The 23,391-nt window shown below is 47.9% G+C and overlaps 1 protein-coding gene across 1 annotated transcript in view; it reads right to left on the bottom strand.

Annotated features, from left to right (window-relative positions):
• Window positions 1-2,132: 2,132 nt before the first annotated feature.
• Window positions 2,133-23,391, bottom strand: part of PHLDB3 (pleckstrin homology-like domain, family B, member 3) — a 42,010-nt gene continuing 20,751 nt past the window's right edge. Inside the window, exons 12-18 of the mRNA XM_006901099.1 lie at window positions 16,561-16,660; window positions 16,355-16,445; window positions 16,185-16,272; window positions 15,677-15,733; window positions 5,792-6,011; window positions 4,714-4,799; window positions 2,133-2,267 (exon numbers count right to left, since the gene is read on the bottom strand). Coding sequence (XP_006901161.1) covers window positions 2,133-2,267; window positions 4,714-4,799; window positions 5,792-6,011; window positions 15,677-15,733; window positions 16,185-16,272; window positions 16,355-16,445; window positions 16,561-16,660 — 777 coding nt within the window. The remainder of the gene's footprint in view (window positions 2,268-4,713; window positions 4,800-5,791; window positions 6,012-15,676; window positions 15,734-16,184; window positions 16,273-16,354; window positions 16,446-16,560; window positions 16,661-23,391) is intronic.

Here is a 23,391-nt window from a genome sequence, read left to right on the forward strand (position 1 = left end):
CGAACAGAACGTCGTGAAGGTGGCAGGCCTACTGTTGTTCCCAGCTCTCTCCCTCTCCTTTACCTGTTATGACATTTAATGTCTTGTTCCTTACTCATGGGCTGAGCACAGATTTTTATCATGCAGAGACCCCATAAACTAAATAATCTGCTTCTGTCCAGCCACCGTGCCCCACTCTGAGATGGTCTGTGACATATCTGGTAGCCCACACTCTCCCAAGCCAGCACTCAGACCCTGCTGGGTGCGGAAAGTGGCGGTGGCTACTGAGTGGAAACTCCAAGGAAGGCTGGGGGAACCTGTCCTAGAGAGTGGACAGGAAACAGGAAGGGGATCTTCCTGAGAGCCCCTCCTTTAAATTCACACACACACACTGCATTATCCCAACAGAATTCACTTACAAAACACCAGTTCAGACAGATAAAATTATTGAGAATTTCAAGACAGCAACCTGGGAGCATTAAACCCTTTCTGAGTAAGAAGCCCTGGTCTGTGCCCAGAAGCTAGCCCAGGTCAGCAGAGAGAGGAATAGCAGAGAGATGGAGGAGTGAATGGATATAAGAATCCAAATGTCTCACACCTGGAGGTAAAGGCTAGGGATACCCCAGGTGGGTGTGTGGGATGTCCCAGAGGGCTTTGGGATTTAGGTTGTGTTTACACACCAGGACTCAGGAGAATGCCAGATCTTAACCTTCAAGGGGGTCAGGACCCCAGGGCTGGAACACCCAGTGCCTGAGATGGGAACTAGAAGGACTGAATATTCAAATCAAATAGGGCTGGGGGCCAGGAGTTGGGGGGCAGGGAGGACCTGTCTCTAGACAATGACCACCTGGAATAGTCAGTGGCCCCAGGAGCCAGAAGAGGCACCTGTCTCAGCTAAGGAAGAACTTTCTAAAAGAGGGGGCCTCTAGTATGAGACCAAAAGGATAAAGGGGAACCAGCCAAAAAGTTTTGCCTGCCTTGTTCATGGCTGTCCTCTATCCCTGGCAACTCTTTCATCAGCTTATTCAGCCGTCAAACATTCGCTCAGCATCTAGTTTGTACAAGGTTCAGAGGTGACCAAGGCAGGGTCAAACCATGCCTCCTAGGACAACCACTCCAAGTGGCGAGATGACCCAGGTCACCAGGGCTGGGACTGGGAAGGCAGAGGCACAGGGGTCTGGGAGAAGATGAGGGGACCCAAACAGAGGGGGTCCAGGTCAGGATAGGAGAGCCTAGGACTCTTCAGGAGCTTAGAGAAAGCATGTGACTCAATCAGGAGAATCAAGGAGGGCTTCCTGAAGAAGGAAACATCTGAGTTATGACCTAACTGAAGAGTGGGAGCGTAGACTGAGATTCTCCTCATGAACAAGGTCCCCAGAGGTTAAAAGTAAACATAAAAAAAAAATTCACTTCCAGAGAGTGAAATGTGTCTTTCGGTGGTAGGCAGCAGTGACCCTGAAAACTCAGTTCTGCTCTCACAAAGCTCAGACCCAGGAGGCACCACTCACAATGCTCGGGGATGAGATAGGCCCTGGGGGCTTCCTCACAGATGGGACATTCAAACTAAGCCCTGGAGAAAAGAAATTAGCTGGAAATCTTAAGGCAGATGAAATAACACCTGGAGTGAGAGGGCCTTGTAGTTTGTAGGGTTTGTCCAGTCAGGGTAAAATTGTCAAAGGCTAAGGAATGTATTATTGTCCCAAGACCGCCTGCCGTGGCATAGCATTTAAGATCTCTATTCTTGGAGTAGGGAACCAGCTGTGGGGCTCTTTGTTCTCACAGACACCCATAATAATTCGTATGTCCTGCTTAGGGACCAAGGGCCTTGGAAGCCAGGCCTGGAAACCAAAGCAGCAACCATTGTTTTTCCTCCACGTTTAATTCTGTATTACAGCAGCACCAATAAATAGTTCCTTTCCACTCTTGCAATCTTCTCTGTGCCTGGGGAAGAGCCCTAGGGACTGGAATATGGCCCCAGATGTCTAAAACAGAGAAGGTGCCATGTGCCTAGGGCAGCAGACCAGCAGCTGCACAGGATTCCCGGGAGTGTTCCAGGCTTGCCAGACGTGGGCGTGGCCTCTCGCACCGGGGGCGTGGTCTCTCCACATGGGGGCGGGGCCTCGGTGGGACGTCCTCTCCGTGGATGGAGCCACTCAGGGGACGTGGTTCTCATCTGCTGCGGTCACTATGACGTCCATCCAGATACGCATGGCTTCCGGGCTGGGGGCCACCATGTAAAAAAGGCGCTCGTAGGTTTTGACGCAGAACGTTAGGCGGGGGTTGGGGCTCTGGAACAAGCAACAGAATGGGGGCGTTTAAGAGAGAATAGACACAGGTTCTGATCTCACACCTGCTACTTATAGGCCCTGTGGCATTGAACAAATTACTTGGTCTTAATCTGGTCTTTCTGAATGGTGCTACCCACGCAGGGGTGGATTATCCAAATAACCAAGGTAAACCTGGGCTTAATTTGTGCTTATTTGCTAATCTCTAAGGAACAATTTCACATCAAAAACACTATTAGGTTGTGGCTAGCCTCCTTCTCTTCCAATACCACAGCACCTTCCTGCAGAATCAAAGCCCCTTTTCCAAGTTCACAATCCCTGACAGGGACACAGGTCCCTGGAAGGATTCCCTTGTAATCATCACTGACAGGTGAAGCCCAGAGAAACTGTTCACTGAAGTAAGCCTGTGTTTATTTTGCTAACAGGGTACCTGGTCACTGAACCCACTTCACTGGGTTGTTGTGAGGATTAAAAAACAAGTCGAAGAAAGCACTTAGATTTAGGAGCACTGTTAAATTTTAAATGAATCCTTCCCTGCCTGTCTTTTCCCATACAAAGATTGTGGTGGTGTTGTTAGGTGCCTGCCTCCAAGTCGAGTGTGAATCATAGTGACCTTGTGAACAACAGATCTGAGCCCTGTCCTGTCCGGAACCCTGTCCTCTCCTGCTGTCCGCATCATCTCTGACACACTTGAGCCCACTGCAGCAGTCACTGTGCCAATGCACCTGGTGGAGGGTCTTCCTCTCCTGTGCTATCCCTCCACCTTTCCAAGCATGATGTCCTTCTCCTAGCAACATGCCCGAAATTATGTGAGAAGGAGCATTCTGCTGCACCTTCTCCAAAGCAAACCCACCCCACCCCTAAAAACAACCAAGCCCACTGCCTTCACTTGAGTCTGACTTGTAGTGACCCTCTGTCAGGTTTCTGAAGCTGCACATCTCTATGGAAGGAGACTGCCCATTTTTCTCCCATGGAACAGATGTTGAGTTCAAACTACCAACCTTTTGCTTGGCAGTTTAACACAGTAGATATTAAGCTGCCAGAGTTTAAAACTGTTTTAATCCCTCCTCCAGGGAGCTCTGGGAAGGAGTTATGCAGCCAACCTAAAGGCACACACAGTTTGAATCCATTAAGTTACTCTGAAGGGCATAAGATCTCCTCCCATGCAACTCACAGCCGGTGAACAGCCGCTGGAGGTTCCGCTAAGAGTCAGTTCTGACTCGAGAACACCTAACAACAATGGCAGCATTCCCCCCTTTGGAAAATCTAGAACCATCTGGTTTGTAAGTGGAGAAGTCTGGAGAGGAAGCACCTCCACAAGATGGCCTGACCCCATGGCCGTGACAGTGAACTTAAGCAGAGATGGTGAGAATGGTACAGGACCGGGCAGGCTTGCATGAACTGTAAATGATGCTGCACCTACAACTTCCTTGTGCCTAGAATTCATTTACTGAATAACTACTTACTACGTCCACCGCCCATCTGTCACTTGGTCATCCTGTCATGATTTGTGGGTTTCAGTCTACTTCGAGAATTATCCAGCGAAAACACTATGGATCGATCACAACAGAATATTGTCCCAGGCAGGGTCCCCTCTGTGTTGGAGGGGACTCAAAGCACACAGGGCTCTCGACAGTGGGCGCAAGTACGCCGACAGCCATGAAGGAAGATGGCACCAGTCTTTTGTTGTGTTGCTCACATGGGCACCATGAGTGAAAACCACCTCAACAGCAACAACCACCATCTACCACATGCCAACCCCCAGCACTGGATAAATCTTCTACCCGTAATCAGTTTAAACCTTATAACCCAGAGAGGTGGGCTGACTGCGCCCATTCTGCAGATGAGAAAACCAAGGCTGAGCAAAGGGAAGCTACTCTCCTATGGTCGCACAGCTGGAATTCCCATTTAAGCTTTACAGAGGCAGAGTCATTTGTTCTCCACGGAACCTTCTCCAAATGGAATTATTTGCCAGCAAATAATTTCTAGCACTGTACTTTCCTGATGATTCTGAGTCCTGGGTTCTCTGGGGGAAGATGATAGATAGATAGATAGATAGATAGATAGATAGATAGATAGATAGATAGATAGATAGATAGATAGATAGAAAGAAATTATATGATATCATGGGCCCCATCGTTTCCTGGCAACTAGAGACAGAAGCTGAGTAATAATTGTCTCTCCTAGTTGCTCCCCAGGCTGCCTTTCTCTGCCTTCATTTATCCCCAGCCTGGCATCAGAGAGTATCAGATTTTTGCACTTAGACTTCTGCTCTGAGAAAAGTAACAGCAGCTGAGAAGCAGAGCCTCTTCATTCTAAGCCTGCTGGCCTCCCGTGGGGTGACACATGCTCTAATAGGGGCTGTGGCTGGCCTTGCCGGGATAGGACAGGCCAGATGAGTTCAGGCATGACTGTGGGGCCTTCCAGAGTCCCACTCGGAGGACTTCACCTTGAAGGCACAACGCAGGTGGTCATAGTAGACTTCTTCAATGGCCTGGAAGTAGATGACACCTTTGAGCTTGGTCTCCTCCTTATCTGGGGAAGAAGGTGAGGGAGAAACAGTCAGTAAAGAATGAGGGACACAGTTGGGCTGAGGTCACTGGGCCCAAGTCAAAGCGGGGTTTGGGCGAGAAACATGTTGAGGATTTGAAGGTCCCTAAAGTGGCATGCTGGGAAGGACATGTGAATGCTGAAGACGCTGCACAGAAGCTGGGGTGCGCAGGCTGGACAGCATCAGGGCCCAAACTCCCAGGGGTGTTGGAGAATGGAATCTCAATCCAGTTCCAACTTATAGCTGCCCCTCCACTGGGTTGTTTCCAAGGCTGTAAGTCCCATGAGAGGAGATGGCCTGTGTTTCTCAGGAGCTACTGGTGGATTCCAACCATCAGAGTAGCTCGGCCTTGGGTTAGCAGTGCACTGTTCTACAGACTAGGCCACCAGGGCCAGAATGGAATCTAGGGCACTAGAAGCTCAGGTCTCTGGATGTCCTGGCAAACTCCGGAACTCATGGGGAGGCCTAATACTTGACTCCCCTAGGGAGGAAAGACGAGGGTCTGATTCCCAGGGGAGAGGACCTAGGCCCAGGCTCCCAGGCGTCATGTAAGATGGAGGCTGGGGACCCAGATCTGCACCAGACAAGTATGTTAGCAAAGGCTGGGGGCCGGGGGGGGGGGGAAGTGGGAGCAGAGGGGTGAAGATGAGGCTGCAAGGGGGTGTTAATCATAAGGTCACACAATTTGATAGGTGGAAGGGATGGTTTCTGGTCACCTAAGGAGGAAGGAATTATGGGTCAGGATTCCTGAGCTCAAGAAATGAGGGGTCCAGCCTCCTGGGTTATGGAGGAGCAGTCAGATTCCTGCATCACGGGGGAAAGAGGGACTGGGGACTCGGATTCCTGCATCCTGAGGGATGCTTAGGCTTAGAGGCCTAAGAGAGCAAGGGGCTGCAGCCAGACCTCCTGGGTGTCTGAGGGGGAGAGACCTCTGGATCGGACTATCCTGGGGCCTGGGACACTCAGCTGGACTGACCTGCATAGTAGGCCAGACGGCGGGCCTGGCGGTCAAAGCAGAACCACCGCTTCCTCCAGGTCTTGATGCGTCCTCCCATCTTCACCAGGGGTCCTCGGCAGCAGCCCCCCGACACCCGGATCTGCGGGCAGCTTTCTGGGTTGTGGCCCCATCGCTCCAGGTGCTGCCGGAGATCCAAGACGCGGGGGCCTGGAGGGCGTGGTGGGGGTGGGGGTGGTGCCTGGGGAGGGAAGGGGAAGGGGGCGGCTGACCACCTTGCAGCCCAGAGCCCCCCCAAAAAACAGTCCAGTCATAGCAACTCACATGTAAGTATATTTACCTACCAGTTTTTAAACAGTAATATTAACAATGATGATAATAAGGACTCCAACAGCTGTATTTATTGACAGTGACACTCTGCCCAGGGCTTTATGAGCATCAATTCCTTGACCCCACACAGGGTTACCGTGAGGCCCATTTTATAGACGAGCAAATTGAGGTCTAGAGAGATTAGCTAATCTGCCCTAGGTCACACAGAGCTGTTGAGGGCAGACTTGGGATCCAAACTGAGGTCCTCCTGAGTCTAGAGATCGCTCTGAAACACCAGGGTGCCATGTCAGAAATGTGTTTCTATGGCTGCTATTGCTGGAGAAAAGTGAGTTCTGGTGGCTTGGAAGCAGAAGCAGCATCCACTTCCTAAACAACATGCCTCCATGAACTTGGATAGATATCGATAGTTGTAGTGGGGTTTCAGGCCTTTTGTTCATAGGGTCGCTATGAGTCATGCTCGACTTGAAGGCAAGCAACAACAGTGGTAAGAAGCTGTACTGCAATCACAAAGGCATGTGGTTCAAATCCTGCTCTGCAGGATAAGGATGGGCAATCTCCTCCAATGAGATTTACTGCCTCCGAAAAGCCAGTGGAGGAGGGTCACCTCTGAGTCTGTTCCAACTCGACAGCACACAACAACAGCAGCATTGATAGTGGGTTTCCTCCCTTGTGATTATTATCCCATGTGGTAAGAAGCTGTGCTGCAATCTTGAAGGCGCGTGGTTCGAATCCACCACCTGCTCCGCGGGAGGATGGGCACTCTCCTCCTGTGCCGTTAACTGCCTCTGAAACCCTGCTGGTGGGTCAGATATGGGTCAGTTCCGACTCAATGGTACACAACAGCAATAACAAGCCCTTTCCTAGAAGCCCTGATAGCACAGAGGGTTATGCGCTGGACTGCTCTGAAGGGTCAGCGGTTTGAATCCGCAGGAGAAAGCTGAAGCAATCTGCTCCAGTTAAGATTCACAGCCTTGAGAACTCAGAACAGACTTGACAGTGCTGGGGCTTCTGGGTAAATCTTTATAGGCCCTGAAGTATACAGATCGTTGAGTGCAAGACTATGAACCAAAAGGCTGGTGGTTCAGACCCACCCAGAGGCAGATGGGAAAACAGGCCTTATGGTCAGGCCCTGAGAACTCTGCAGTTGTACCATGAGCTGGAAGGGACTCAGAAGCCATCAGCAGTGACAACCAGCACAGTATATGCTCTCTCCAACTTCTCAGGCCCCTGGGGTAAGTACGTTTACCTCCAGGCCCCAACACTTTATGGGTTCAAATGTTAAGCCACTCGATCAAGTCACACAGGCAGAGCTGTCTACTGCTTAACCTGAGATGAGAAAGGAGGGGCCAGGGACTCCCACCGATGGATATGGACACCCCAAAATGCCATCTGTCCTGTTTGCGTCAAATGCCTAAACCGAGGCTTTGAGCCACTGTCAAGTCAATTCAGACTCACAGAGAGCCATAGGACGGGGCACAGCTCTCCTGTGGGGCGCCAAAGCTATAGCCTTTATGGAAGTAGATTGCCACATCTTTCTCTCCCATAAAGGCTGGGGGCTTCGAATCGCCCACCTTTCAGAAGCAGCAGAGTATTTAAGCACTGTGCCACCAGGACTCCTTTAAACTGAGGCTCACAGCCACACATCTCAGGCTGCAAGCCATATGTCTGCAGTGGGGCTGAGGTCTGCGGTATAACTAGCTCCCAGGGGATAAGATGCCACTGATCCCCAAACTACACTGAGTCCAGAGAGCTGAGAAAGCTAAGGAGGTCAGAGGGAAAAGGGAGGAGAGAGGAGAGGAGATAGAGGGGAGGAGAGAGGAGATACATGGGTTCTCTGGCTAGAGGGAAGGGAGAGCGAGGCAGAAAGGAAATGGAGCCAGGGACTGCACAGGACAGGGGACACTGGAGAGCAACTGCAGGGGCTGGAACCTTACCTGTCACCTCTCCAAATCCCTGCGGTGAAACAATGATCACAACGTGTATGCACGTGTCCTCTGTGTGTCAGAGGGAGCTGTACTGGGGTGTGTATATATAATGGGGGGTATGTGTGGATGGTAGCATACACACACACACACACACACACGAAGCTCTGCTGCTTAGTAGTAAGGAATCACACTGCAAACACAAAAGTACATGGCTCTGCAGGAGAAAGATGGGCAATCTTCTCCCATGTGATTTGTTATGCGCTGTTGAGTAGCTTGTGACTCATAGCGACCCTATGTACAAACAGCCTTGAAACCTGCTCTATCCTGTGCCAACTTTACTGTTTGACACACATGACTGTCTTACCCTCATGACCCCGGTCACTGAATCAATCCATCTATCTCATCAATGGTCTCCCTCTCTCCGTCCCTCCATCCTTGCAAGCATGATGTCCCTCTCCAAGGACCAGATCCTCCTTACAACATGCCCAAAGTATGTCAGATAAAGCCACAGACGAAGCCTCCAAGGAGCAACCTGGCTTTCCTCTCTCTAGAACGAACCTGTTTGTTCTCCTGACAGTACATGATATACTCAACACTCTTCTCCAGCACCACAGCTCAAAGGCATCAATTCTCTATCACCCCTAGTCATTGTCCAGCTCTCTGATGCATAGCAAGCAATTGCAAAGACTATGGCCTGGGTCAGGCACCTTAGTCTCCAGACTGGAATCGTTGCTCTTCAGTACCCTGGGGAGGTCCCTGACAGCCAGCTTCCCGAACGCAATTCATCTCTTGATTTCCTGGCTGCTGGTACCAAGAATGGTGATTGTGGAGGCAAGCAAACTAAAGCTGTTAACAATCTCAATCTCCTCACCATCTATCATGATGCTGCCAATCGGCCCAATGATAAGAATCTTTGTTTTCTTGATGTTGAGCTTCAATCCATATTGAGGACTACAGTCCTTGACCTTCTGCAGCAAGTGCTTCAGGTCCTCCTCAGTTTCAGCAAGCAGGGTTGTTGATGAATCTTCCTCCAATCCTGGTACACATTTCTCCTCATACAACCCAGCCTCCTGGATGATCTGTTTTGCCTATAGATTGAAAAGCTATGGAGACAGGACACATCCCTGGTGTACACTCTTCCCAATTTTGAACCTGCAATGTCTCTTTGCTCTGTTCTGATGACTGCCTCTTGGTCCAAGCATAGGTTTCACATAAGCACAATCAAATGTTCTGGGATTCCCATTCTTCTCAGAGTCAGCCACAGTTTGTTGTGATCCACAGTCAAATGCCTTTGCATAGTCAATAAAACACAGACATTTGCCGGTACTCTCTGCTTTCAGCCAAAGTCCATCTAATATTAGCTATAATATCCCTAGTACCACGGCCTCTTCTAAACCCAGCCTGCACATCTAGCAGTTCTCTATCGATGCATGGCTCCAGTCATTTTTGGATAATTTTCAGCAGCACCTTGCTTGCATGTGGTATTAATGATACTGTTCGATAATTTCATGATTTACTGTCTTAGAGACAGTAAATTTACTGTCTTAGAAACCCACTGCGAGTGTCAGTTATGAGTTGGTTCTAACTCAACAGTATACAACAACATATATACACTTTGTTATTAAGTGCCGTCAAGTATAACTCATAGTGACCCCATGAACAAAAGATCTGAACCCAGTTCTATAACTATCATAGTTTCTCTAATATTCATAAAGTTTCCAAAATCATGTTGCTTAGGAAGTGGATGCCAATCCTGCTTCCATGCCTATCTTAATCTGGGAGCTCCACCAAGCACTGTCCACCATGGGTAACCATTATATATAACAACAATATCTGTTTCTCCTGAGTCAAATCCAACTTGTAGTGACCCCATGGGGCAGAGTGGAGCTACCTCAGGTGTCCAAGGTTGTCAGAGAGAAGTCTTGGGGGCATAGTGGTGAAGGCCCCAGTTTCTCACCCAAAGATCAGTGGTTCAAGTCCACCAACTACTCCACAGGAGAAAAATGAGGCAGTTTGCTTTCATCTTCCAAAAAGATTCCCAGGCGTGGGAACCCTGTGGGGTGGTCTGTTCTTCCTGCTTGAGGGTCGGAGTCAGAGTGTAATGAGCAGTGGATGGTCTGGGTGATTTTAGCTGACCTCTAAGTCCAGCGTGATGTTCAGTCATTAGAATGTGGCCCTTGTTTCCTCTCCTAACAACCCCTTGTAGTTGTTGGTGCTGTTAGTGACCTTCCGGTCAATACGGACTCAGGACAACCCAAGGGGCTCAGAGAACTGCCTCAGAGGACGTTCAAGGCTGTGACCTTTCGGGAGCGGATCACCAGGCACGTGAGTGACTTCAAATCACCATCTCAGCTGGCAGTCAAGTGCTTAACTGTTTGCGCCACCAGGAATTCAACCACAGCCCATTACTGTCCCCTTGTGACAGAAGAGGAAACTGAAAAGCTTCTAGAGAAGTGACTCAGGTCACCCAGCTGGGACGCTGGGGCCCAATCCAGGGGTGCAGCAGAAGTGGGTCCAGGGTCTCAGCTTCCCAGCCCTCCTCCACAGACCCACTCTGAAAACTGGAGGTGGCACAGCTCCCTGCTTACAGGGCTGTGGCCACTGTCGAGTTTTTCAACCCACTGATTTCCACGTCAGAGAGCGCTGGGGGCATAGTGTGTAGGGAGCTGCAGATGGCACTTCTGGCAGTTCGAATCTGCAGGAGAAAGAGGGGCAGTCTCCTCCGTGTGGTCTCCTCCTGTACAACTGAGAGCCTGTGGCCTTGGAAACCCAGTGCAGGTCCTTGACAATGGGTTCTGAAACCCACACTGGTTCTGACTCCACGTCAATGAGTTGGGTTTTTTTTAATTGGGTTTTTGTCTGGATTTTTTTAGACTGCACTTCTAGATGCAGATATCAGCTACTCTGCACACAGGCACAGAATGCCATCGTGGGCACAGGGCTGGGGAGACAGAGGCTGTTTACTAAATGACAGGGCGCCCACGCGATGGAGAGCAAGAAAGGAGGCTCCTGAATTTTTAATGAGGTCGCGCTCTTACCTAGTGAGCCACAAAGCTCCACTGCTTTCTGGCTCTTTCTTCCTGGCTCTTATCAGGCTCTGACATGCTGTTTATTTTACTTATTGATGCTGCTTTCTTGTTCATTTGTCCCACAGGACAATAGCTTTTCAAGGGCGGAGCATTTCACTTTGGTCTCTGCGGCTAATGCAAGGTCTAGCAAAGAAGCCAAGCCCACTGCAGCAAGTTGATTCTGACTCACACAGTGACCTTGTGGGTTACACAGTGGAACCGAGCCCCACAGTTTCCTCGGGTGTCATCTTTATGGTGGCCTACAGGTTAAGGAATTGCACTGCCAAACCAAAGGCACGTGGTTCGAATCCACCAGCTTCTCCACAGGAGAAAGATGGGCAGTCTCCTTCCATGTGATCTCCAGCCTCTGAAAAGCTGCTGGAGGGTCAGCTATTGGCTTTGACCGAACAGTACATAACAGCAATCTTTATAGAAGCTGACTGGCAGACTTTTCTTCCCTGGGGTCACTAGGTGGATTTGAACCACCAACCTTTCCATTACCAGCTCAGTGCAAGTCCTTTGTACTACCCAGGACCTGCCATACAACATCCAAACCCACTGCTGCTAAGTAGACCCTGACTATCAGCGACCTTCAAGTTTCTAAGGCTGTAGATCCAGACAGGAAGAGACTGTCTCATCTTTCTCCCATAAAGCAAGTCTCTGGCTGGTGGATTCCAACTGCTAACCCAGGTCAGCAGGCCAGCTACTCAATGGATATTTGTTGGGAGAGAACAAATTGCTAAGAAAGCAAAGAATTAGCTACAAATAACATGCCCACTGACAGGAACATTAAACTCACAAAATACCATTTGATGAGTGCAGGTGGGAATGTACAAAGATGATTCTAAAGCTTCCTTACAAACACAGAACACCTCCGTGGAGGAGGGCTTGAGGGTGACTTGCACGCTCCCATTATTCCATTCCTTCTGGCAAAAATGTACTCACGCCGATGTGGTTACATTCTGTGGATCAGAGTCAACTCACAGCTGACCCTATAGGTTTTCAGAAGTTGGTAAATGGAATGGGAGGAGACTGCCCATCCTTTTCCTAAAAACCAAACCCAAGTGGATTCCAACCCACAGCTGACTGGCCACTGGATTTGTGAGGATGTAAATCACACAAGGAGGATTTCTCCCACAGAGCAGCTGGTGGGTTTGAACCGCCATCCTTTGGGTTAGCAGCTCCATGTGCCACCAGAGCTCCCTCCTCACACTACTGTTGCTGTGTACTGTTGAGTCAGAACCCAGAGGCAGTAAATGGCACAGAAGGAGACTGCCCATCCCTCTCTCACGGAGCAACTGGTGGTTTTGAACCATGAGCCTTTAGGCTGGCAGTGCAGTTCCTTACCACTCGTCACCAGAGCTCTCTCCTCAATTAGTGTAGGTAAAAGAAAAGTTTAAAAAGGAAGCCATCAGTTAAACCAACAACGCAAGGCAACCTACATGACAAATGACATTAAAAAAACAGAGGTGAGTGTGCGTTGAAAGATTGAAAGGTTTAAGAAACACTTCAGTTAAGTGCATTCTGTACACATGTTCAGCACCACAATCTTATTTAAGCTTGCTAAAAAAGACATTTCCAAGCTGACAGGAAAACTGTGAATGTAAATATTATGATGTTAGCAGAATATTAACAGCCGTAATTAAGATGTATTAAGGCATAATAATGGAGCTTTGTTATGCTAAAAACCCCCCTAACAAATAAAAACTCAATTTCAGCAGTTGCTAGGGTAGGGAGAAAGGGGGAAGGAAAGTAAAAATTAATGCATAGATAAGCTGAGGGAAAGTAAAGGGAATATCCAATAAAGGGCTGAGCAGACTTTTGTATTAATTAATTGCATTTATCAATTGTAGTTAATGCTATAAACAAAATGTACATGAATGAAAAACAAGTATGACTTGTCAACTTCCATTTAAGGTGGCTCCCAGGTGACGAATGAGATCTGCTTGCTAAGTGTATCTTTAAGTTGAGTTTGTACATCAATTTGAAAAATGTTTGAATTATTGTAAGTCAGAATGGAGTTAAGTCTGACTAGTGCAAGAAAAGGCTCAAGCCTTAATGATGATTAAAGGCTACATGTGCAACAAATGAAGGTAACGGCAATAAAGAATTTGCAAGATGTGCTTGGTTGATTATTTCAAAGTGTGGGGAAACGAACATAATGTTAAACGCAAGTAAAATCGGACATTCATAACCTGGAGACTATCTGTAGTGAAAATACAGAGTGAAGTGCTGGTAAACCAGAAAAAAAAAATCAAGCCCAGAGCATGCAAGTCCATTCTGAGTCACAGCACCCCCACCGGACAGAATACAACTGCCCCAAGGGGTTGCTGAGGCTGTAATCTTTCTGGAGTCAGCCAGCCACTTCTTTCGCTCTTAGTGGATTCAAACTGTTGACCTCATGGTTGGCAGACAACTGTTTAACCACTGTGGCACCAAGGCCCCTCTGAAGCATGGGACGAATGATACAACATCTGGAATTTGCTTTAAAATATCCCAGTGCACAGTAAGAGGGTTGCAAATCAAAACCACAATGAGATAGCATCTCACCTGAGTAGCAGTGGCAAAGTAGCAGAACAGCAAGCAGTAAAAGTTGGAGAGGATGTTCAGAGATAAGAACTCTCATACTGCTGCTGGAATTGTGAAATAGCACAACTACTCCAGAAGGCAGTCTAGTGTTTCGTCAAAAAGCTGAACGGAGAAACTCCATAAGATCCAGCTATTATTCCACTACTAGGAATATATACCCCGAGAAAATGAGAACTGAGACACCAATGGAGATTCGTACACCAATGTTCATAGTATTCACCATCGTAAGAACATGGAAACAGCCCAAATGTCCAACTACAATTGAATGGATTGAGAAATTGTGGTACATTTCAAAAATCACTACCTAACTTGGGAGGGACTGGAGAGTATTATGCTGAGTAAACTCTGTCCCATAAAGGCAAACACTGTAGAACATCATTATTGTAGAAATAGATAACAAGTAAAACTTGCATGAGGATCCAAGGGCAGGGGGGAAGGATAGGAGCAGAGGGGTGAGGACGGAAGGGGAGAAATCATAAGGTCATACAATTGGATGGGTAGAGGTAGGGGTGGGAAAAGGAAATGGGAAAGATCCAGCAAGGATCTGGAAAGACAGGGCAATGGCGGACGTACTTCAATGTTGATTAATTTTATAAAATACATGTTGCAAGGAGGGACCAGTCCTTGGAGAAGGACATCATGCTTGGGAGGGTGGAGGGACAGCGCAGGAGAGGAAGACCCTCTATGAGGTGGATTGATTCAGTGACAGGGGTAATAATGGGGGTAGGTGTGTCGGAGACAGTGCGATTGGCACAGGATAGGGCAGAGTTTAGGGCTGTTGTATATAGGGTCGCTAGGAGTCACAGGCGACTCGACGCCACATAATAACAACAACATAATGAATGGGAATAATTGTATGAAAGAAACATAACATGAATGAAGATAGTGTAAAAACAATGTATACGAACTTTGTAAGCAAACCAATATAAAATAAAAATTTATAAAAAAGAAATAAAGGAAATATTCCCATGCAGAATAGGAAGTATGTAGATTAGTGAAAATACAGTTGGCAAGTGAAAGAAGCTTCACTACTGGTAACCTTGAATGGTGTGGTTTAGGAGCCCACAGTAGGGGAAGACCCTCAATGAGCTGGACTGACTCAGTGCCTGGAGTAATGGGGGTAGGTGTGTCGGAGACAGTGAGGCTGGCTCAGGATGGAGCAGGGTTCAGAGCTATTGTACACAGGTATGAGTCACAGGCGACTCAACAGCAAATAACAACAACCATCACCACCGAAAGGTCAGTAGTTCAAATCCACTCCCTGAGAGACAGCTAGCCAGTCCCCTCCTAAAAGATTTACAGTCTCCGAAACCCCATAGTGATTCCTTATAGGCCAAAACCCATCTGACAGCACTGGGTTGGGTTCACATGTTGTTTATTATATGCTTGTAATTTTGTGTATGTCTAAAAATTTTTATAACAAAAATTTAAAATAAAATCTTCAATTCTTTTGTAAAGCCCTTGCATGTAATTGCCCTTGTTGTGTTGTAACTGCTTGACACTGTCACCAATTTACAGAAGAGGAAACCGAGGCACAGAGGTGGACCAAGTTACCAGAGAGCCCACTGGGCACAGCTGGCCCCACTGGGACAGGAGCTGAGGCCTTCTTATTTCCCTGTTCCCTGCCAAGTTCAGGGCTGGAATGGACTCAATGGCAGAGGGTTTGGGTTTCAGTTTTGCTGAACTCAGTCAGAAGAAAGGAAGGGGTGAGGTATAATGAAAGACAAGCGGGGGGAAGGGAAGAGGGGGTGAGTTATAACGAAGGGCAGACAGGGGGAAGGGAGGAGGGGGTGAGGTATAAAAAGGGCACAGATCAGGGGAGAAGGGACGAGGGGGTGAGGTATAAAGAGGGGCACAGGGCAGGAGGGAAGGGAGGAGGGGGTGAGGTATAATGAAAGGCACAGGTCAGGGGAGAAGGGAGGAGGGGGTGAGGTATAATGAAAGGCACAGGGCAGGGGGGAGGGAGAAAAGGGTGAGGGCGGGGTGGGACTGACCATGATGGCAGGTAGAGCTGGGCCTGAGGAACCTCCAGTGCTCTTTCTTGTCCCTTCCTGCGGGTTCAGGATGAAACAGTGAGGATGCTAATTAGCCACATACAGGACTACAGGGTCTGAGGGAGAAGGAGGCTGGGGGCCTGGACTCCCAGATCTAAGGAAAGGGGGCTGGAGATGTGGACATTTGGGTCTGAGGAAGGAGGGGTCTGGGGATCTGGATTTCTGGGTCGGAGAGAGGAGGGGGCTGGGGCTTGGGTCTGAGGGAGGAGGGAGCCCTATCTCCTGAGTCTGAGGGAGGAGGGGTCTGGAGGCTGGACTCCTGGGTCTGAGGGAGGAGGGGACTAGGGCCTTGGCCTGAGGTGGGAAAAGGCTGGAGCCCTTGACTTCTGGGTGTGAGGAAAGAAGAGGCTGGGGCTTGAGTCTGAGGGCGGAGGAGTCCAGGGGCCTGGACTCATGGGTCTAAGGAAAGAGGGGCTCCTATCCCCCAGGAGGAGGGTTTACGTCTCACCCTGGCCTTCAGCAGCCGCTCCCTCTCGGCCACAGCCTGCAGTAGGAGCCGCTCCATGCGGGCAATGTCTGGGTGCAGGGCTCCGCAGCTGGGAGGAGAGAACAGAGACCAGGCAGTGAGAACCTATCAGTCTCTTCTCCCATCTCCCCACCTGCTCCTGGCCGCCTCACCTATTCCCAGGGCCACAGTTTAATAGCTGATAGAGGGGGTGTCTCCCAGAATCCCCTGCTACTGGTGCAAGAGCCGAAGCCTCCGGGGGTCCTGGGGAGATAGCGTCAGGTCAGAACACTGGATACCCCCTTGCCCAGGCACTCTTCTTCCTCTCAGGCAGGCGTCCATGCAGGTTCTTCCCCCGCTGTAGGAAAGGTGGCCTCACCAGTGCAATGCAGAGACACGGGTCGGGGTGATCCTCTCTGGCTTGCCCTCTCCCCCCTCCTGCGAGGCAAGCTTCCGGTTCTCTGGAGGCCAATGGAGCCCTGGAAACACACAGAGCCAGCTTAGAAAGGGCAGGACGCCTGGCCTCGTCCATCTCAGTCTGAGACTCTCCAGATGGCCAGCTGTCTGCCTCTGAAAATCAGCCATAAAGACCCTGTGCTCACAGGAGGATCCACATCAGCTCCAGTGCGACCCTTCTTCCTGCTGCTGTGTCAAGTCCTCCTCTCACCCTGTCCTTACAGATCTGGCCTCTGGCCTCATACTTCTGCCTTTTCCGAATGTCATACAATCACAGAGCCTTTGAGCTGGCTCCTCTCAGCTTAATGCCTCTGAGACTCATCCGTGTTGCCTGAACACTGACCCTCGGTTGGATTGCTGAGGCTGTAAATCACATAGGGAGAGATCGCCCATCTTTCTCCTTCAGGTTAGCAGTGCAGCTCCTACAGACTAGACCATTGGATGCCCACAGACTTTTGTGACTGTGAATAAAGCTGTTGTGCGCATATGTATACAGACTTTATAAAAACCCAACACCCATTTTTCAAATAAAGATATCACATGCTCAAAATTTAAAAAAAAAAAAACACCCAGGCACACCCATGTTTATCGTGGCTTTGTTCACAATAGCAAAGAGCTGGAAACAACCCAAGTGCCCATCAACAAACGAATGGATAGAGAAGCTCTGGTATATTCACACAATGGAATACTCTGCTATGTTGAGAAACAAGGAACTCATGAAATATTATGCAAAATAGTTGACCCTGGAGGACATTATGCTGAGTGAAATATCTCAGTCACAAAAGGACAAATATTGTATAAGTCCACTGTTGTAAAATGGGACTGACAGAGAAGGAGGGGAGGAATGATGTATACAGCATTGAAACAGATGAGGGAGAGAACAGTTTAAAAGGGACATATGATTGGGTATTATTGTCATGATAGGAGTCCAGAATGAAGGGCTGCACAGTGGAGTGGACTTGTGGGGAGGGACTGCATAAAGAGTTTTTCTTTTATTTTTCAGGGAGAAGAGTGAATTGGGGGGAGGGGGTGGGCAGGGAGAAAAGTGTAACAATGAATAAGTCTCTGTACACTTTCATTAAAATTAATAAAAATAAAAATAATAATTAAAAAAAACCCCACCCAAGACCCAATGGAGAACAACAAACAGTTCAATCCCACTGCAGTGACATCACCATGAGCGGGCAACACACTCAACAGCAGCTAAAAAGAGAGATCCAATATCCTTGTTTGCAAGACACTCATGTTGCAGGAACAGGATAAGCCATCACATAAACATACAACTGGAAATAGCTTCAAGGGATGAGAATTGTGTGTTGTAAGAGATGATCACCTTCCAGTTGGAAGTCAGGAAATAGCCTCTGGACATTGACCTTAAGACCCAAAGGGTAAGACTTGGCCTGAGGAAGACTGCAGGGGAAGGGTGTATGTTTCTGCAGGAAGTTAGCAAGTGCAAAGGCCCTGAGGCAGAAACAAGCATGGCTGAGGAGAGTGGAGGGAGGCAGTCAGGGGTCAGATCATGACTGGCTTCCAGGACACAGTGAGGAAGACAGGAGGGTGTGTTTCAAGGCAGTTGTTGGGGGAAACAGAAGTAGAAATATGAAGTACATTTTGGCTGTGTATGAACTGATTATTTGGGAGACAGAAATAAAACTGGGGACATCAGGGTGGAGGTTTGAGAGGTAGCATCCTGCATGTCAGAGATGAGGGCAGAATGGGCAGAACAGGGATAAGAATAATACTCATAATAATACTTGTTGGGTTTTCAGAAGCAGAAAATCCCGGGGAAGGAGATTGCCCATCCTTTTCCTTCAGAGAAGCTGGTGGATTTGAACCTCATGCCTTTGGGATAGCAGCGAAGCTTCTTACCACTTAGCCACCAGAGCTAATAATACTGGTAATTGTCATTGTCACGAGAGTAACAGCAGCTTACATTTATGGAGCCCCTACTATATAGCAGCAGCCCTGGTAGTTCAAGCTCACCAGCCATTCTGAGGAGAGAAGATACGGCAGTCTGCTTGCAGCCTGGGGAGCCCCATGGGGCAGTTCTACTCTGTCCCATAAGGTCGAGATGAGTCAGAACTGACTCAACAGCAGTGGGTCTGCTTGGAGTTTTGGTTCCCATGTGCTTGGACTGTGCTGAGCTCTTGACTGAGTTCACCAATGCTACTACAATCCCTACTTTGCAGTCAGGGAAGGTGTGGCAGGAGAGGTAGAGTGGGATCACTGACCCCTCCAGGACACTGAAAGGAGCCAGAGGGATGAACATGGGATGAAAAGAGGGTGGTAGATAAGTTGCTAATTCATGCACTTATTTATCGATTCATTTACTGTTTATCTGGCTGAGCAAATAAATACTCCAGAGGCTTTTTACTTCCCCTGGAGTTCTCAGTTGCCCTCTGTGAATTTGTGTTAGCTACTGGGCTCATTTGGATTCTGAGGGATCCCTGGGAAATTTTTCTCCTAAAGCACAGGAGAGGAAGATCCCAGATGAGATGGACTGATACAGTAACTGGGGCAATGGGGGTTGTTGTGTCAGACTTAGTGAGACTAGCCCAGGACAGGGCAGGCTTCAGAGCTGCTGTACATAGGGACTCTATGGGTCCCAGGCAACTCAATGGCACATAACAACAAGACACAGGCCAAGGAAATTAACAGATCCTCTGGACAGTGGGTACCAACCCGCTCAACTTCCCTTGGGTTGCTGCAAAGCTTAAATAAGTGACCTGCAGATGAGTACCTGGAGAGTGGACCAAGTGACAGCCAGGTTTAAGGAGATTATATCTACATTGGTGGTGCTGGGATCCACCTGAGTATAGACGCCCCTTGCCCCATAGGAGCCAATAACTCAAGTATCACGTCCACAGGCACAGACTCAGCCTCTAACCAAATATATGCAGATGTGTCACATACTAACCCACCCACTGCCATTGACTCAAGCCCAACTCATGGCGGCTCTCTGTTGGGTTTCCAAGACTGTCAATCTCTAAGGAAGCCAACTATGGATCTTTCTCCCTTAGGGAGACTGATGGATTCGGACCATCAGCTTTTGGTTAACAGCCAGACACGTTATGAACTATGCCACCAGGGCTCCATCATTTTATCCTGTTATGTTGCCTAGCAACAGAGTTGACATTCCACCTCTATCTGGTTTCCAGGGAAACCAGTTAGGAAGCTAAGCCAAGGTTCATTTCTTTTTTTTTTTAAATTTTATTAATTTTAATGAACATTTACAGAGATTTTGGATTTCCATTGATTCATTGTTGCACTATTTTCTCTACCTCCCCCCCGCCCAGGTTCATTTCTTATACACAAGAAGAAAAGTGTCTCATAACCAATCTTTACCCAAATGAGACCACTAGGATGTACTTTTGTTTTAGATTATAAATGTTTATGTTGAATTGTGTCAAACTGCCAACAGTAGACAGTTTTCACCTACAGATAAAATCAATTCCATATGACTCCAGCTGACAGAAACGCATAGTGCAGAGATAGAAATACCGGCCTACAATTAACTCTAAAAGATTATTAGTACAAATAAAAATTAGTTGGTAATTCATTAACACACTTTACTGTGCTTATGTGAAGCCTATACTTGGACCAGGAAGCAGTCATCAGAACAGAGCGAGGAAACACTGCATGGTTCAAAGTCAGGGAAGGTTTATGGTAGAGATGTATCCTATCTCCATATCTTTGCAATCTATATGCGGAACAGATTATGCGGGAGGTTGGGCTCTATGAGAAGAAATATGGCATCAGGATTGGAGGAAGACTCATCAACAATCTGCATTATGCAGATGACACAACCCTGATTGCTGAAAACTGAGGGGGACCTGAAGCATTTGCTGCAGAATGTCACAGACTGCAGACTTCAATATGGATTGAAGCTCAACATCAAGAAAACAAAGATTCTAACCACTGGGCCAATTGGCAGCATGATGATAGATGGTGAAGAGATTGAGATTGTTCACAGCTTTAGTTTTCTTGGCTCCACAATCAACACTCTTGGTACCAGCAGCCAGGAAATCAAAAGATGAATTGCACTGGAAAAGTCTGTTGTCAGCGACCTCTCCAAAGTACTGAAGAGCAATGATGTCAGTGTAGAGACTAAGGTGTGCCTGATCTAGGCCATAGTCTTTGCAATTACTTGCTATGCATCAGAGAGCTGGACAATGACTAGGGATGATAGAAGAATTAATGTCTTTAAGCTGTGGTGCTGGAGAAGAGTATTGAATATACCATGGACTGCTAAGAGAACAAATAGGTTCATCCTAGAGAGGGTGAAGCCAGGCTGCTCCTTGGAAAAAAGATTCTAAAACTTTGCCTGACATACACTGGACATGCTGCAAGGAGGGACCAGTCCTTGGAGAGGGACATCATGCTTGGGAGGCTGGAGGGACAGCACAAGAGAGGAAGATCCTCGATGAGATGGATTGATTCAGTGACTGGGGTAGGTGAATGGAGGTAGGTGTGTCAGAGACAATAAGATTGGCACAGGATAGAACAAGGTTTAGGACTGTTGTACATAAGGTCTCTATGAGTCGCAGGTGAGTTGACAGCACATAATAAAAATAACAACAATTCATTAACAACAAACAGTGTACAACAAATAATCCAATTCATTGCTGTCGAGTCAATGCAAACCCCTGACAACCCTCTGCTGGGTTTGCAAGGTCGTCAGTCTTTACAGGGGAGGGAAGTCACCTTCTCTTTCTCCCAAGGAGCTGCTGATGGATTCAAAGTGCTGATCTTTTGGTTAGCAGCCGTTAACACATCCCCATAACAAAAACCACATCATGTGAACATAGTAAGAGTATTCTAATGTGAGACTATTAGTAATAATCACATTAGTAGCAATAGTGTTTTATGTATTACTATTCACTAGTGATTATTAATAATTATATGCTCTTATAGTAACTGGGGCAATAGGGGTAAGTGTGTCGGAATCAATGAGACTGGCTCAAGACAAGGCAGGCTTCTGAGCTGCTGTACAGAGGGTCGCTACGGGTCGCAGGCACATAACAACAACAACAACATTTTTTTAAAAGGCCCACTAATGAGTTGATTCTAACTCAAGGTGACCCTTCCTCCCCCACCCCCACCCCTAGGGTTTCTGAGGCTGCAAATCTTTACTGGAGGAGACTGCCTTATCTCCCTCCTGCAAAGAAGCTGGTAGATTAGAACCAATGAACTCTCAACCCAGCACATAACACATCATGCCACCAATTCTCATATTCAAATCAACAAACTCAGCTCACTGTGATCAAGTCAGAACAACCTCATTCCTGACCCCCCACTGGGTTTCCAGACTGTAAATTACCGCCTCTCAGAGCTGCTGGTGGATTTGAACTAACAGATGCTCACAGACTTGAGGTCAGTGGTGCACTCCCTGTGAACTATGTCACCAGAGCTGTCTAGTCTCACACTGGAATTCAGTTAATATATTTATCATTACATGTGTTGTTGTGTGCGCCTTGAATTGGAACCAACTCACAGCTGACCCTCCAGCAGGTTTTCAGAGGCTGCCAATTGCACGGCAGGAGACTGCTCATCTTTCACCTAAAGAGCAGCTGGTGCACTTGAACTGCCTGCCTTTGGGTTGACAGTGCAATTCCTTAACCCTGGGCCACCAGACCTCCCTAATCATTACATAGTGTATGCTAGATGGTAATATATACATAACATATAATATCATTTCTCATTAATTCACTGCTATTATGTGAATTCTGGCAGCCCAGTGGGTAAGGAGCTGCACTGCAAACCCAAAGGCACATAGTTCAAATCCACCAGCAGCTCCACGGAGGAAAGGTGGGCTGTCTCCTCTCATGTAATTTACTGCCTCTGAAAACTCTCTGGAGGACCAGCCATGAGTCAGTTCCGACTCAACAGCATGCAACACTAATAGGAAGGAGTTCCTTGTGAGCAAACGGCTTACAAGCTTGGAACCTAACTCAAAGTCTGGAATCCACCCAAGCACACATTAGAATAGAGGACTGGAAATCTCTGTGAGAAAAGCCAGCCCTGAAACCCAATGGAACGCAGCCCTACACAGCACAGGAGACTCACCATGAGCTGGAATCGCATGAGCAGTGGTTTAATTGGTTGGTGTACACATACACACACACACACATACACAAGCATGCACATACTGGAATGCCTAACAGCATTGCTTAAACTGCAGATAGCTCAAATCATCATCCGCAGAGGCCTGGTTCAATACCCACATGGGAGAATAGTCTACTACCCGGAGACCTGGGGAAGTGGGCTCTGGAAACAGAGTGCCTGGATTCAAATCTCAGCTTTGCCATAGATGAATAACTGAATTTCTCTGCCTCGAGTTTGCTGCCTATAAAACGGATATAATAAAACCTCTCTCACAGAGTCACTGCAGACTGAGTAAATTCACATAAAGTGTTTACAACACTGACTGATAACAAATATCAAAGCCACAGTGAAGGTCGAGGACTTGGGGGAAATCCCTCCAGCAGTGCTCCAGGACTCAAATCTTAACTGAAAAAGACAGCCTCATCTTTCTCCTATGGCATGGCTGGGGGATTCAAACCAGCGACTTTCCAGTCACCAGTCGACACACTGAGCCACCTGAGCTCCTTGGCCCACTACAAGGACTCAACACATATGAACTATTATTATTATTGTATGCCAGGGATGCATCCTGTCTCCATACCTTTTCAACATGTATGCAGAGCAGATTATTCGAGAAGCTGGGCTCTATGAGGAGAATTGTGGCATCAGG

Source organism: Elephantulus edwardii, unplaced genomic scaffold, assembly GCF_000299155.1.
Source record: "Elephantulus edwardii isolate Elephantulus edwardi_28Jun2011 unplaced genomic scaffold, EleEdw1.0 scaffold00308, whole genome shotgun sequence".
Taxonomy (NCBI): domain Eukaryota; kingdom Metazoa; phylum Chordata; class Mammalia; order Macroscelidea; family Macroscelididae; genus Elephantulus; species Elephantulus edwardii.